Here is a 17,716-nt window from a genome sequence, read left to right on the forward strand (position 1 = left end):
TGTTATGCACTAAAGTGTAGTATAATGCAGTAGAATTGTATTGTAATGTAGTAAAGTGTAGTGTAATGTAATGTCTTTACAGAGTAGTCACGCTGGAAGAATCCATTGTATGGCGAAACACGTGTTGCAATTTTGTAAAACTGTTTAGTGAAAATCTCACAAAGTGCTTTTTGAATATGTTATGGATTTTCACCTTGCGAATGTTACCTCAGTAAGATTTCAACTTAGCTTAAGTTTCTCACTAGCCTGATAAATGTACGCCTCTTGAAGACAACTATACATATATGGATGAATATAAAAAAATCTGTTTAAAATCTGTTTTTCCGTTAATCAGCTGTTGCCCCCATACGAACGACAACTCTCAGAAGTTGATTCGACTAATGGGTTGAGAAAAAAATGAATTAACGAGATTCTCTAGAATAGTCTCAATCAAATTGATATTTTTAATCGTATGCATTGCTATAATGAAAAATCCATAACAAAATAAAAAACTCAGATCCAAACCGTACGACAGACGGCTCTGCAGCTCCTTCGCCGATAACGAGACAACTAAACTTTCTTTTTCCTACCCTTCTTCGCACTGTTAACTTTATCGTCCGATCTAACGCCCTTACCTGATCTACCGCAATCCGAACAAGACACGAGTTCCTCCTGGATGCCGGTCTTCTTGTTCACCTTGGAATCCCCCAAGCAGAAATCGCAATAAGGGCTCGGCGACGGCTTCTTCACACCTTCCGACATGCCGACCGAAGGCCCCGGAATATCCAAAGGAGCCCCAACGAGAGGGGGCCCCGCCGGAAGGGACTCGAGCGACTTTTCCGGCATCAGAACTGGCATCTGGGGTTCCTCTAACGACTGAGGCTGCTGGGGCGGCAAATTCGGCGGCAGAGTGGGGGGAGCTTGGGACTGGGAGGGGGACACCATGGGAGGCATGGGTAGTTGGGGATTGGGGCCGGGGGCGCCGTTGGGTTGGCGGCTGCGACGAGGTGTACCTGTAGCATGTACGGATATAGAGTTAGCCCCACCTTTTTTATTCTAAAAAGAATACAATTGTAAGTTACGATCCAACTGGAAGCTACCTACTAAGCACTCACACGTGAAATGCGTACCTACAGCCCCTGTACCTGTTCTGTTCTGCAAATGTGAATTTTCCGGGGTTGTTTGCAGATTTTTATGCCCGAGCTTGCAGCAGACATCGAAAAAAGCGAAGAGGCAACAAGCAAAGGGTTCTAGTGATCCTCACAGTGTAACTCTGCTTTGGGTGCCTCATCCCTTTGAAGTCTACCGCAATTGTAGATGAAACTTCTACATAAAACCGAAAAAAGGTCGTTTTGTTTCCGTCTGTATGTTTTTACAAAACACCCGACTGATAGGATGGGTGAGGTTTTATCCCTAGCGTATCAGTCAGATATAACTAAAAAAAAAGTTTTACTCGCTTATTTTATTTCGTTATTTATCGAACTTAAATCACGTTCAATGATTAATTTATTTGTTTGTCTCTTTTCAGGTTATTACTACAAATATGAAGTCGTTAAGTGATTTTTGGCCAATTTTTCTCTACGAATTCAAATTGACCCAAAGCGCTGCCGAAACAGCCTTAAAAATCAACCAGGAATTAAACATGAACGCAATTTTTAACGTTGGTTTGCAAAATTTCGTTCAGGAAATTTTAGCCTCGAAGGTGTGCCCCGATGTGGTCGACCTACAGTAATCCAGAACGAGGTTTTGAGGACCCTGGTGGAGATTGGCGCTTCACAAAAACGGCCTTCAAATCGGCAAATGTCGGCAAAAATGTACTGATTCAAATGAACGGTTTTTACACGCTTTATATTAGCTTCATCTGTATGTATGTATGTTTATTTGTAACTCTCAAGCTCTGGATCTGTATTGACAGAATTATCGGCATTATTGCTTGATCTATTCGCGGGCAGATGGCGCTGTTCGTAACTATCAATTATCAATTGAGCGGGCAGATTGCGTTGTACGTAACTATCAATTATTGCTTGAGCTACTCGCGAATAGATGCCGCCATACGTAACCTACTTGATAGATTGTTCAAAAGAAAATCAAAATAAAAACATATTTTAAGGATTATAAGTGTTAGCGGCATTTTGTACTACAGATGAAATATTTAAATGTTTACAATTACCCGTGATTCAGTACAGAAAAAAGTTTTGAACGAAACGCAAGATACATTTTAAAATCTAATTCGATTATTTGAAAGCAAACTAGAATATGGATTTCAACAATGAAAACTTTATCGTAAATTTTACACCTAAAAAATTCAGTTACTCAAATATTTCAAAAAGTTCACTGAAAAAATATTTTTACTCCATTAATATTTTGAATGAAACTTCAAATCAAAACATCAAGACTGAATTGTTTTTTAAAATTATTACTGCAAGTTTTCTCTTTACTTCGAAACAAATTTTACAACTGTCCGCCCTCTGTTGGAGACTTACTGCATCTCAGTATTACTATAGGATTTGAGACCTCAAACTTTATTATGTTGTTTGAGAGGAATTTTACATTCGTGTGCCGTTTTTTAAAGATTTATACTACTTGTGACTAGAACTTAAGCGTGTTTTTAAACTATATTTATTCCTGTTTGATTGGGCCGTTATTTGATGAAGATCCATAGTAATTTCATAATTTTGATTAAATAGAATAGGTATTAACTGATATATTACAGGTTGCAGTAGACTCATAAAAACGGACAAACCTTTTTAAAACAACTTAATAACAAGATCATTGTAAATGAACACATTCCGTTCATCATCATGAAATATAAAACAACATAACCTTAAAAATACTCGACTTGAAGACTTCAAATTTCGGTTTGAAAGGACTTTATAGTGACTCCGGAATCACGTTCTACTCCGATACAAAATACTACTGAAAAATCAATTTGCAGTAAATTTCACGTGATCTTAGACATAAATGTTATTTACAAAAAATATGGCAACACTTCAAATTTAATTCAAGCAAAAATTAAACCCTTGAACACAAAGTACACAGCGCAGTAACTATATAGTTGAAGAAAGAAGACCACAGGAGAAAGTTCCACATTCCAAAAGCAGTTGTAAGCTTACTCTGTCACCCCGTCAAAGTTGTCTTTGGTACACATCCAGCAGAGGTCTAAAATGGTTCTTTAGAAGTTGACATCATAGTGACGCCCAAAAAGTCTATCCTTCATGATAAAATAAACCGAAATCAATTTTTTTGGTTCATTTTGCTTCAGACAGTCCCTTTCAAGTAGCTCAACTATACTTCAATAAGTTCAATCACAGGATTTTAAATGTGACATATTTCATAACATGACACTTCTCTTTATTAACTAGTTACTTGAAAGGAGCATGTTAAATAGTTTTACAACAAGAACCATTTCCAAGTAAGAGAGCAATTCAAAAAGTAATGACATTAATGAAAATGGGGCAAGTTAAGACCTATGTAACTATTTAAATAACGACCACTATACATATTTCCACGAAGTAAGAACATTCAAAGCAACATTCTAGCTTAAATTTTTCAGCGACATTAAGCTAGAACGAAAAAGACACAAACTGCTTTTCAAAGTGCCCCCGTATGTTAATTTTGTAAAATTACCTCTAACTGAATTATTTCATCGAAACCTTCTCGCATCACGAGTCCATTTGGCAAATGAAACTGACATAGATACATCAGAGGATAAAACCAGATAATGTTTATCAAACCTGTAGGTACGATTTCATCCATTCAAACACCGGCTTCAACAAGTGGTCATAAAACAAAAAAAAAATATAATCAAAAGGCTCCTTCCTATAATTCGGCTGGAATGACAATTACTGGTCGTATGGAAAAAAAAAAGATTTACTATGATTTTACAAAACCAGTTTACTAAACAGTAACACGTGTGAAATATTTTAATAGATCCCTCAAGCAGTACCAACGTAAGTATGATGTGTACTTAAATTAACTCTATCATTGTGCTAAAACTATTAATGATCGATGCCTTCAGAACTTCATAAACCAGATTGAATTGAGGAGTACTTTTTGAATGTTTCTGGAAAAATTGAAGTCATTTCGATTCCAAAAACCTCCCACCGTTTAGTTTCAACGATCTTTTTGTGTATTATCCAAACTATTCTTTCCTGCGATCAATTTTTTTCCCCAGAAATTCAATCCGAATTCAGTCCGAAACATGGTTCAAAAATTGAAAACATCCGATAATTCAAACATTTTAGGCTCATCAGTTTTAGAAATAACGGATTCATCATCCTGGATCAGTCACAAAGAACAATCTTAGATGTTGACTGGATATGCTCCAACATGAAGGCGACTACTTCTAGAGTACCGCAGGGTAGTATCCTTGGGCCTCTTTTATTTGTTGAGATTTTATATTCGATTTCCTACTAGCATTGAGATCTTGGCGAGATGGATAAGTTTTTGAAGTTCTATAAAGTGTCTTGTTTCGTTTAAAAATGTAGAACATTCCAGAACTTTTTCATCATATTTATGAATCTCAAAACAGTTATTGATAACAGCAAACATTCAACACGTCTTCACCAAAAATATATTTACTACAGTAAATGCAGGCTTTTCATTAAGCTACTGTTCGGGAATGTAAAAGTTCAAAAAAGGAAAAAGAGTATCTGATTGGGAAAACGCAATATACCTAGTGTTAAAGAATTTCTCTCTGGCCCCTAATACTTGTTTCCACTAAAATTTTAGTGGTAGAATTCATTAGTGGAAGTCACGAAAACAAATATTGCTTTCGATATATTGACCAGTTAATAATTAGAAAACCTTTGTTTGTCAGTTCTTTGAGTTTTCCAAGCTTACACAATTACACAATAGAGAATGAAGGCGAACTGAAAAGAAACTGAATAATATAAACAAATCACTGAAGATTCCAGTTGGTCAGTAACTCGCCATATTAAAAAATGTTTCCTACAAATAAAACAATCAATGGAAAAAATGAAATCTCTATATTTAGCTTTCTTCACATGTCAACGGTTCGAAAAATAATTCTTTTCGCAAAATCTATAAATATTTAGATGGTCCCAGAAGTACCCAGCCTGACCTAGAGATGGCGGTAGCTGTTTGAAAAATATCACTATTAGAAAGTACACAATCTAAAAAGCATATGTTTCAAGTTTGAAGACGCTGCATTGTTTAGTATTTGTTTGGCAGCCATCAATAGCGAACTTTTTCGGTGAATTTGTGAAAATGGGGAAAATTGGTCATCGTTATGTGTCACAATACTTTTATTTGAAAGGCCTCAGCTCAACCAGCTGAACTGGATTCTACTTTGGGTGAATCTGCTCCTTCGTCTACAGCAGTAAAATATTTGGTAGCAGAGTTTAAACGAGGTCGTTACTATCTGCCAAGAGCATTGCAGAGGTCGACCAAATGAGGTGACGACTCAAGAAACGGTGAATAAAATCCACGAAGCGAAGTGTGCGAGCTAGCAGACTCGGTAGGCATTTCAAAAAGTGTGGTATATTGTATACTATCTGAAAATTTGGACATGAGAAAGCTGTGTGCGAGATGGGTGCCGCGATTGCTCACACTTGAGCAAAAACAGTGTCGTGAAGATGTTTCCACAGCAACAAAGCAGAAATCTTGCGTCGTTTCATAACCACTGATGAAACATGAGTCCATCACTTTACAACAATCAAAACATTGGACTCAAAAGGGAGAACCGGCTCCAAAGAAGGCGAAGACCGTTGAATCTGCGGTTTTTTATGATGCGCGTGGGATAATTTTCATTGACTATCGAACTAATTGGACCCATGCTGGCAAAAGTGTATGGAGCTACAAGATTGTTTTGAAAAATAAATACACTTTTTCAAAAATTTTTGTGTTTTCTTTGTTGGAAGGGCTACTTCTGGGACGTAGGCAGTAACTTTTCTGGGTGAACTTTTCAATTTGTCTTTTATCACACTTCAGCAAATCCTCTCCTGATTTGAATTTGCTTACTTTTCAGATTGTGAAAGGTTGAGAAACCAAAAAACAGTAGGAAACATTGACTCCTCCACAAATAAATGTCTTCCAAAGAATATATCAAATCTTTGCCGGTTTCTTAATTGTCAGATTAACATTTGCATTATCATTTTACGATACGTTCGTTTGCATTGTATAAATATTAGTTACGAGAGCACATCACACATCAGTACAGTCCCGACTCTACGTTATTGTACAGCGAAACACATGAAACGGATTAATAAATTGGTTTTGTAAACATATGGATATTTGATACTTTGATTTTCGGTCTTCTTCAAGCATCAAATAACAAAATTGTAACCTCCGACAAAACCTGCCCGCGCCAATTCATCCCCGATTATAAAAGGAGCCTTCCTAATTCTCAAAGTAGTCACAAAGAAAGTTGTTCGTTAATAAGTACCAAACAAGTTAAGAGTGCTACTATTATTATTGGAAGAGAACAGAAGATATAAAATTAAAACTACCTACTGAAGAGCTTCACATTCCGGCTACACATGCATGCAAAAACACTCAAAAAAGAAATTAAAAAAGTTCAAAAAGGCAGTACCGGGTGTCTGGTTCAAAAAGGAAACATAACTATCTTGATAGACTTGTCCTTGATCGGCCCTGTTGGGATTAGCACCGCCGCCCTCCCCCGTCCCCGAACCCATATTGGGCGGCATCGGAGCCATCGGGCCCAACATGCCGCCCATCGGGACAGGCGGTCCGCCAGGGAGGCCCTGATTCGGACCGACTTGGGGCAGACCTGGGAACGCAGAACTGATCGGCCCGCCCATCTGAGCGGAGGGAGTGGGGGCGTTACTGTCGCCCGAGTTCTCGTCGCTAGCGCCCTCTTTGTGTGAATGGCGATAGTGGTAAGTCAGCCCGGGCCTGGTCTTGTAACGCGCACCGCACACTGAAATTTTTCAAAGAAAAAAAGAAAACAATGCCGATTCCACCTCTGTTTCAAGTCAGTTTCAATGTATTATGGCAAGGCAAATCGAAAACGGCCGCTCTCCCCTTTAGATTTCGGGACTATCGGCGAAACCAGCTTGGTGCTCGCTACCTGCCGGCGAAATTTAGAACTAAAGGAAACCCTGATCATTTCGGATCGTGGCGGTTTGGAGTTTTTTGCAAGTTCAAGTTGTTTTGATAGTGCATTAGTGTTACTAGAATGTTTCCCTTAATTTGCTAGTGGGTGTCATTCAACAATAGGGAATGTTCCTCAATTTGTGTTATTACAGTAAATGCAAGTTTGAACAAAATAAAGTTCAGTTTGATTCATGAGTTTTTCAAATTCACTTCGAAAAGTAATCAAATTGATTTATCAAATGTTGGGTTTTAATTTTTAAAGGGATTTGTTGCTAATTGACATATTGGCAACATCGCCTAGAATGCTAGATCGGAGTTAAGGTTAGTAGTATGCTAGAAGAAGAATCATATCAATAGTGTCAAATTAAGGTAAACTATAAATTATACTTCAATACCACCTCCACAAGCCACATAATAAACAACAGTTGTTCTGTTATTTATTTATATAGAGGAATTTAGGTTAGGTGCTCAAAATGTCATATGTCACAGAATGTCTCGGAACTCGGAACATAAGTAAACAAAACAGCACGCCTCTGAAATATGTCATCTTTGTTTGTCTCATACAGGTAAGAGATTCATTGTCCTTTATTAGCTATAACCGATGTTGCCAAATGGTGAACTAGAAACGAATCCCTTTAAATGTTGAATGCATTATTTCATTCCTCTTTTTCAAGTATTTAAATACTTTTTTAAAGAAGAAGGTTGAAATGATACGTTTAAAATGCGTTCTTTTAGAGCTCTTTTATGAAAACTACTTGATTTTCGTCAGGAGGAACATTCCCTATTACGTAAGCACCAAAGGGAGATCTTTCCTTAGTTTATTTTTAATGACATGGGGGGTCGGGAATCTTGAGTGGTGGTTAAGGCAGCAATATTTGTGATGCACTGTTCAGAACATTTGGTGTAGTAATGAATATGAATGAAATAATCAGCAATATTTATTAATTATATCTGATCATTTTCCAAATTTGGTAGGTTCTACTTCAGACAGAGATGCATTGGGATGTGGAAGTTGAGCAAACCTGGACATCGGATGCCTGCTTCCACGTAACCCTGCTGGATACGGGAATGGCAGAATCACTTGTGGTTCCGGATGAATGACACAGAGTCTATCAGCTACCTCTACGGAACCTTCGAGATATACAGGGCGCCCTCTCATCGTAGCATCGCTCTGTCACGGTAATGCGGGGCTCTGCCGTGATTGACCTTCTTTCCCTAGCTATTCGTGGGACTTTTACGGACAGAGTAAACTTGAAAATTCTTTCTGACGCTGAGTCAAAAGAGGAGATGGTTGTCAAGCTCACGACTCCAACTGACCTCCCTGTAAATTTAGATCAGGAGCGAGAGCTTCTCAACTCTCCAACTCCTGACTCGTATTTTCAAGAGCGGGGTACCTTATGAAACCGCCTTGCACCCAATTCTTGAGCGGCGTACGCAGAATCTGTCTCAGGTGGAGGAACACATTCTCCATGAGCAGGTTGGCAAACGTTGATGATTCGCCATAACCAGCGACAACAAAGCCCTGAACGGTTGAATCTAAGGCATCGTCAGGTGTAGCTGACGTGCAAAAACTCTCATATGGGAAGGTTGTCGCGAGTATCAAGGTGGGAATCTTGCACCTTGACTATCCGACTACCTCATTAACGATGAAACATCAGAGCATATACTTTGTGTCTGCCCCTTGCGAGTTTATTGTGGCTCACCTAACCTAACTATGTACACGCCTTCAGTGGGGTGTAAGGTCTCGATATCATTGGTCAGAGTATATGTGACGTCATTCCGTCAATCTGCGATGTTTGTTCTCGTTGTATTGTGGCGGGAGCTACGGCTACCGAGTCTGTGATTTGGCTACAACGCATTTTCGTTTCTGGGTTTTCTATCTCTTCACCACAAATGTTTTCTTTCCGTTTCTTTCTATTTCATTAAAATGAACGCGGGAGACGGTTTTAAAAAGAATCAAGAGGTTTTCAATAACAATATGATAATAAACAAGACAACAAGGAGTACATTCTATCGATAATATTTAGTATTTTAGATCTTTCCGAAAACATTATGAATACTGATAGTCAACATCCTGAACACAATTTGGGGGAAATAGTCTAATACACTTGCAAAAAACGCCTCGAAATTTAAAAAACACTTCAATCACGAAAACCATACCACAATTCAAAATATACAGCGGTTTCTTTAGTTCCAGCTGTGTTTATAGAGGTCGCAGACATCCAAGTTTGTTTTGCCAAATAATTGAGAATCCCGAAGCTTCAGCACATTTCAATGGAAATATCAAGAATAGGTTTTGAATTGAAATATTGCTACAACATTGTATGCAGAAAATAAGTTGATTCAGTTAGTTGTTAAACAATACATTGAAAATATTTCTGAACCCTACATCCTAATTTCCGATTTCGTGTCCCTTTTACTGCAAATAAATAAAGCATTCACGTGACATTCTACAATTTTTTTTCTTTATAATTCATTTTTCCTTATATCACTTTGTGGTATTTACTTCTTTTGATTTATTCAAACTGGAAGTGGCTCCTTGAGAACTCTCCAAAGTCTCAAGAGATCAAAAACCAATCCCAGACACCAATATTACTTTGATTCAAATGCAACAAATGCACGTAACTATAATTTATGTACGTCTGATAGATATACGAGTACTGAATTAATGTTGAAAAGCCACTTAAAGTGGAATCAAAAACATCCTCAAAGTGTAGAATGTTTGAATAAGTTCTGGTTCAATGGTCTTTGCGAAAAGGAAGGAAATCAAGTGACTTGATCTGTATATTTTATAATCAAATTGAACAAAAAATTGTGCATATTGTTATATCGAGTGAGGTTACGATTTCTGTACAAAAAATAAGGTAAATTTTCGTTTTTCCCAATTCTGATATACACCTTTTGGTATATCTTTGAGCTCTCTCCGCAATTCGACTTGTATTTCCTCAATCGCCGAAAAAAAAAACACCGTCTTTTCAAGGGTCTCTTCAATCTTGGGAACAGGAAAAAGTCGCAGGATGCGAAATCTGGTGTAAGAGCCAACCGATATTCCGACATCCTCAGAAACTTCTCTAATAGTGATTCGAATAGTGTACCAACATGAAAAAATCGCTAATAAATATGTAAGTGACCCGAGAAATTTAAACATTCACCTTATTTTTTCAACAGATCTCATATATTTAAGCCATCTGTAAGACTCTTCAGAATCATGGTCATGTGAGAATCTATTGTAAGATTTTGTGACAGAAAAAAAGATTGGTCTGCACTGTATGAACAACATTATAACATTAGTGAAATTTTAATTTTTGGCTGTTCCTCTGTTGGATTTCTATGAATCCAACAATGAATGAAAATTAAAGTGATAAAATTCTTCATTGAAATGCTATTATTTTTTAAACAATGACAGCAATATGCAAATCTAGCGATTCTCAAACGTGTAGGGGACAAATCACCATCTAACGTGGAAAATATTCACAAAATTATTAGAGATTCCATTGAAATGTGCTAATTTCCATATTCTAAAATAACCGATTCTATAAAAATTAGAAACAGAAGAGTGGCACTGTTTAAGTTTTAAGGAACAAATTCAACGTATTCCAAATTCAAATGAAAATCTTCTGGTGGGTTGCTCAAACTGATTTTTTCCTCCTGAATATCGAAAAACCCTTACCGAAGCATGGATTTGTAATCAAATTGAGTTTGGTTAGCAATATTCACAACAAATTTTAATTATTATCGTTTCTCAACTATAATTGAAGCACAAAATTGGAAAACAATTAAACTGTGGTGGATATATTCGACATAGAAACAGATAAATATTTATTTACGTTTATTTTTAAATGTGGATGCGACAACCTTAATATTTCAAGATTTGTAAGAGCTCATTAGCTATTGGTGATTTTTTGGTATTGTAAGGGATAATATCATTAAGTGTCTTGTCACAGCCGATTTTGAAATGTATGATTTTTCAAAAAAAAAAAAAAACTTTGACACAGTAATGACATATGTACTTAACTATCAATTTGTACCATTTTAATTTTTTTTTGTTCATGAAATTTTGAAAGTCGTTATTTAATATCAATTGAACAGATTTATAAAAAAGTTTATCTGCACTAATTTAAAGTAGATTATACAGATATCTATAAATAAAGAATTCTCTTTAAAATTAGCTAACAATGTTGAGAATAAAAAATAGAAGCTAACTGAACTATTGATTTTGTGCCTAGTTCAGTTCGTTTCCATTAATAATTACTAATATTATTTTACCACATATCAAGAAAGAGGAGGAAGACAGAACTGATTTCTCAATTGAATCAAGAAGTATTTTTTGTTCAGCGTATAATAACATCCAATGTATAAATTGAAAGGGGTGTTTTTTAAGAGAGACGAGTTTTTAGAGGAAAAAGTTTTTGGCTTTCACTCATCCACAAAACTTCCAAAGGAAAAAATAAAGCAAACGAGTGAAAAATAAACTCTTCACAAAGATGTGTAGATGATGCGAAAAAGTAACTTTCAGACACAAACCATTTAAATTAACTATTTTTACATCAACATTGAATTATAAAAAATTCATTTCATTCTATTCAGGACTCCAAACCCTCGTTATGGAAGGTGAGGTATGTTGCATAAATGTCTGTCGAATATAATTGTCCAGCGTGGTATTAGCCGGGAAAGCAGTTGTTTTCCGGCAGGTCCTACTGTGTAGGTAGTTGGGAGAAATGAAAATTTCGAGATTTCATTTCAAAATATTAATTTTCTAGTGAATCAAATGAGCATATGAATTTGAGTGATGTATATACTAAAATAAAAAAAAACTGAAACTGATCCAAAACTATCAAAGCTTACCTACACAATCATATATCAGTCATCAGACATGGGCAGATTTTTCTCATCCGTTACATATAAAGTCATAATGTTATGAATGAAATGACTGCTTTATTTTGTAATATTAGCCAGAAAAGTGAAAAAGAGGTAATAAGACACGTGTCTTATTCCGAAAGTTCGAAGTCCACCATTGAAGACGATAATTTTCAAAGCGAGTGAACTTTTATACCCATTAAAATACCCATAATATATTATCTTTTAGCATCAAATCATTATTTGGTCAGCCAATAATTATTTTCAAATAATAATTTTATTGTCATTTATATATGTATTCGTTTTATATGTTTTAACATTTTATTTTTGTTGCAGTATTTCTCATTATGTACTGTAACCTGCCATAAACGTATTTATACATAACATGGTTAAATAAAACTCTACTCGTAGTTCGTAGGCTAACATAAAAAAAAAATCGTCGTCGCAAAATTGCTTTCCAGAGAGCATTCTCTTGGTGTTTGAGAACATAACAAAGTCACTGGGCCCAGATATGGAGAATACAGTGGATGCGGAAGAAATTCGAAGCCCAATTAATGCAATTTTGCCATCGTTTTCATTTATTTGTGACACGGTGTATTGCCTTGATGAAATAGCAGTTTATTTGTCTTCAAATTTCGCGATTTAGGGTTAAGTTAGGGTTAACTAAAAACTTTATGGATTTATTACTAGTAACGCCATCTGTGTGTCAGCCTACGAACTATTTAGCCCACCTAGTATGTAGCGTTCCTATGACTGATATGATTCTGTAACGAATGTTTGGAATACAAACTGAATAAAAAAAGGTATTTTCGTATAACTCAATGGTGTTTCTTTTATGTGATAGTAATTGTTTCAGGTTCAAGTTTGTGTCTGAAATTACGCAGTTTATTTTAAACTTGATTCCCCTCTTCCTCTTTTTGGAAGTTTCCCACAATTTCACTAATTGAGTAGGCATACAGAACGAATTATTCTTCTAGATAACTTGGTTTCCCACAATTTTTGTTTAAAGAGGAAGAAGTGCAAGCCAAACCGCCTCTTTCCCATCCAATATCTATACGGCTTTGGAACTTTGAGGTATTTTACTTTCCAAGTGAACCCACGTGAAGTGACCAGAAGATTATCATTTTTGTGCCGAGGGAGAGAGAGAGAGAGGGACTGGAACCGATAAAAATTTTGTACCATCAGATATTTGTCACGATTAGAAAGCTCATCGTAAGGCATTAGAACAACAAAGAGAATAAGTTTGTTAGAGAGTGTTAAAAAAAGAGAATATCAGCGACAAGTTTAGGCATATATCGAAGAACCCAAGCGCCTGGTGGTTTGAACCCGAACCGAAACTTCGAACCACATTTGTAAATTTTATTTTCTGATACGGACGCTATACATAGACTAACCGTTTATGGGGATGAGAAACAGATTTCCTCGTTGCAAAAAAAATTGAATATTATTCACACAAAGTGTACTTCGATGCTAGAGGACCAATTCCTAAGTCTTTGAAAGGATATGTAGATTTTGAACTCCCTTTTCCAGAGTTACAACACTCCAAAATTCCAAAAATTGACACTTTCAACTTACATTTCATACAATGAAAAACATGGAAAAACACAAGTGTTTATCACATCACCTTCTAATCTTATTTCACCTTCTTTGACACTTTTCAGTCTGATAATCAAAATTTTTTTCAATAGAAAACTGTATTAATTGGTGAAGCTTTTTTTTTCGAAATATATCTAGTATACGAGGTCCAAAAAATAAGGTGAATTTTCATCTTTATCAAAAAATATTTATTTACTCATCAATTTCTTTTTTGTCCTTTTCAAAGTAGTTCCACTCAGATATAATACACTTCACACGGTTCTGATATGCACTTTTTGGTATGTCCTTGAGCTTTCTTGGTGATTCAGTTTTCATTTCCTCAATCGCCGCAAAACGCCGTTCTTTCACGGGTATCTTAAATCTTGGGAACAGGAAAGAGTCACAGGGGGACAAATCTGGTGAATATGGTGGCCGTGAATTGTTTTTCCACAATACCAGACGGGATTTTTGTATTGCTTCTCGCAAGCAGGGACTTATCTTCAAGATAATATTCCTTACTGACTGTACGACCATGTGTCCTGATGCACTACGCCACGATAATCGAAGAAATCAGTGAGCAAAACTTTGACATTTGATCAAAGTGGCGTGCCTTTTTTTGTCTTGGCTCTCCTGGAACAAATGGACTTTGGTTTCGATGTCTTAACCATATATATCCATGATTCGTTACCGGTTATGACCCTTTTAAGCAATTCTGGATCGCCGTTGAGGCCATTCAACAATTTCTGAGCAATGTTTATGCCACGGTTTTCCTACAAAATTCAGCAATTTTGGAACGAACTTTGCTGCCACACCCTTCATGCCCAAAATTCCGAAAAAATTGCGTGGTATGAGCCAACTGACATGCTGACATCCTCAGTAACTTCTCGACGATTCTCCATAACAATTTTTCTCGCTTTCTTAACATTTTCATCGATTGTTGATGAGCTGGAGCGTCCAGGGCCAGCGTCGTCATTTACATCTTTTCGACTTCCTATGAAAAGCTTGTACAGTTTGTCAAGAATAGGAAAAAGTTTCAAAATCTTAATTTGAGACCGCCTTAGCTGTGCGCAGAAGACAGGAGTGGAAACGCCCACAGCCCAGTCAGCCGAATTTGTCTGTTGTGAAGTGAGCATCGCGGGTTAACCGCATGTACAGTCCGAGCAGAAAGGGTACAATTACAGCGTAAAGGGTACAATTTGAGTATTGTAACTTAACCAGGATGGAGTTTAAATCAAACCCAAATCGCTGACAAGTCAAACGAGAGAAGTTATAGCCAATGTATTTTTTTATGCAACAAGAAGAGGCAGAAAATAAACCTATAAAGGACTTTGAAAAAGTTCAAGAAAGAGCTGTTATGGCAACTGGCGTAAGTTTAAGCAGTATATATTGAGAATGGAGAAGCCGCTGCTTTTTTGACGCCAAATATAAAAAGAAAGCCGCAGCTAAAAGTAACTTAGATGGTTTTGATAAAGGATTGCTACGAAGATTTATTATTAATAATTATTCTGTTGATAAAAAGATTCCAATGCTTCGGAGCAAACATCATAAATTTAAATCCGAAAATAACTATGCTGGTTCCTACGAAAGCTTGAAAAAAGTTATGCATGATATGTGATTTCGTTGGAGGAAAACGAAAAATAATCGCAGGCCGCAAAAATTTCACCCTTTTTCCTATTTTTGACAAACTGTACCACTTGTAAACATTTTTCTGAGTCAGAGCACAATAAGCGTACGCCACTGTCAACATTTCAAGTGTCTTTAAGCACATAATTCCATTTTTTACACAACTGTTGATCAATTTTTTTCGATAGTGGAAAATCGCTGAACAGGCAAAACAAATCAAATTTTTATGCCTCTCACCAACAATCTCGACATGCTAAAGAGCTGAAACTAGCAACATACCTTCGATACGAGTGTACTGATATGAAAAAATCAAAAAATCATAGCTAATAGAATGTACACAGCCCGCGAAACATTCACCTTATTTTTTCAATAGACCTCGTACAATCTCAGGAGGAAAATTTTAATATTTTGAAAGCTACACTTGTATAATATCGCATGTATTCAACAATGTTATGAAATCAATAGCTATCTCATGAAATTATATAAAAACTTCTCGATGGTACGGCAAATTTGGAACTATTTGATACAAATATTTTAACTATCCATGATATTTTATGTTGTTATTTGATTTTTTTTCTGTTTTCTGAAAAAATTACTATTTTTTTCACCATTTCTACATGTGAATTACGAATCATGACTCACACTAGACAACTTGGTCGAGTTCAACATTCAAAAAATTAACCATTATATTCAAAAACGGTCCTATTATTCGGTGCTTTTCAAAGGATCAGTAAATATCTTCTATACCTGCTCAACTTTCAAAATAAAAATCTTTGGAAACCTTCCTATTGGTCACATAAATACATCATTCAAGCAGATTCCCATAATGCAGTTAGTCTATGTTCTACCTATGAATTGAATCGAATCAAACGTTTCTGTGTTTTTTTCTTTCGGTTCGAGTCCCTGCCTAAACAATAACAGAAGCTCTCCTAAAGCATGAAGCGTTCGAAACACTGTTATCTCTAAAGTATGCTACTAATTATTGAATTATTTCGATTTCCATAGGTATAATCGCTTTCGGCATGCCCAAGCACAGAACCAAGATGCATAGAAACGTGGCATAGGAAATTTTCGCTCGACAAATTTTTGTTTCATCATCACTCGATATATATGACTTTGATACTTTTGAAAATTTCACATTCGTGTCAAGGACACCATCGCCATCTTGGCAGATAAAAAACTCTGAACTATACCCACCAAAGTGAAGTATCAGAAAGATCTATTTATTGTACTGATTTATTTTTCAAGGTTCTAAAGACATCAACATAAGGGTTGTCCAAATGAATGGTGGATATGTGTAACAGTGTCGGAACCACAGAAGTGAATTTTAATCAATATTACTACATGGACTGTAAGAGTAACAGTAAATATTGAAATTTCGACTTTAAATCTCGTAATTTTGAAATTACGAGTAATTTCAAGTTAAAAAGCCGTAAAGTCGTGTTAAAAAGCCGTAAAGTCGTATTAAAAATCCGTAAAGTCGTATTAAAAATCCGTAAAGTCGTGTTAAAAAGCCGTAAAGTGGTGTTAAAAAGCCGTAAAGTGGTGTTAAAAAGCCGTAAAGTCGTGTTAAAAGGCCGTAAAGCCGTGTTAAAAGGCCGTAAAGTCGTGTTAAAAGGCCGTAGAGTAGTGTTAAAAAGCCGTAAAGTCGTGTTAAAAAGCCGTAAAGTCATGTTAAAAAGCCGTAAGTCGTGTTAAAAAGTTGTAATGTCATGTTAAATATTTGTAATGTTGTGTTAAAAAATCGCAATGTCGTGTTGAAAAGTCGTATCTACGAGTTTACAGTCGTAATTCAGAAATTACGAGGTTAAAGTCGAAATTTTGCGTTCAATTTTAAAATTATGACTTTAAACTGAAAATTTCGGCTTTAATCTCAAAATTTCGACTATCATCTCGTAATTCCGAAATTACTGCTTTAACTTCGTAATTCTGAGTTAAAAGTCGTAGTTTCGATTTGAAAAGTTAAAATTTCGAGTTGAAAAGTTATAATTTCGAGTTAAAAAGTTATAATTTCGAGTTAAAAAGTCGTTATTTCGAGGTAAAAGTCGTTATTTCGAGGTAAAAGTTGTGATTTCGAATTGAAAGTCGTAATTTTGAATTAAAAGTCGTGATTTCGAGTTAAAAGTCGTAATTTTGAGCTAAAAAGTAGTAGTTTTGAATTAAAAAGTCGTAATTTTGAGTTAAAAGTCGTAATTTCGAGTTAAAAAGTTATAATTTCGAGTTAAAAAATCGTAATTTCAAGTTAAAAGTGGCGATTTCGAGTTGAAATTTACGATTTCGAGTTAAAAGTCATGATTTCGAGTTAAAAGTCGTAATTTTGAGCTAAAAAGTAGTAGTTTTGAATTAAAAAGTCGTAATTTCGAGTTAAAAGTCGTAATTTCGAGTTAAAAAGTTATAATTTCGAGTTAAAAAGTCGTAATTTCAAGTTAAAAGTCGCGATTTCGAGTTGAAATTTACGATTTCGAGTTAAAAGTCATGATTTCGAGTTAAAAGTCAGGATTTCGAGTGAAAAGTCGTAATGTGGGTTACAATGTCTTAACTTCAAGATTAAATTTCGGGTTTTGAAGTCTCAATTTCCAAGAAACAAATATTAAAAATGTGACCG

General features: G+C 35.7%; 1 protein-coding gene across 2 annotated transcripts in view; it reads right to left on the bottom strand.

Annotated features, from left to right (window-relative positions):
• The window catches only part of LOC111515412 (zinc finger protein ubi-d4), a 31,181-nt gene that overhangs the window by 11,238 nt on the left and 2,227 nt on the right, over nucleotides 1-17,716 (bottom strand). The window contains exons 5-6 of one of the 2 annotated variants that reach the window (XM_023171640.2): nucleotides 6,533-6,880; nucleotides 615-992 (exon numbers count right to left, since the gene is read on the bottom strand). In XM_023171640.2, coding sequence (XP_023027408.1) covers nucleotides 615-992; nucleotides 6,533-6,880 — 726 coding nt within the window. The remainder of the gene's footprint in view (nucleotides 1-614; nucleotides 993-6,532; nucleotides 6,881-17,716) is intronic. The other variant, XM_023171647.2, reaches the window with a different exon arrangement.

This window comes from Leptinotarsa decemlineata, unplaced genomic scaffold (assembly GCF_025532065.1).
Source record: "Leptinotarsa decemlineata unplaced genomic scaffold, Ldec_3_MD MMD2_tig00001719_RagTag_RagTag, whole genome shotgun sequence".
Classification (NCBI taxonomy): Eukaryota; Metazoa; Arthropoda; class Insecta; order Coleoptera; family Chrysomelidae; genus Leptinotarsa; species Leptinotarsa decemlineata.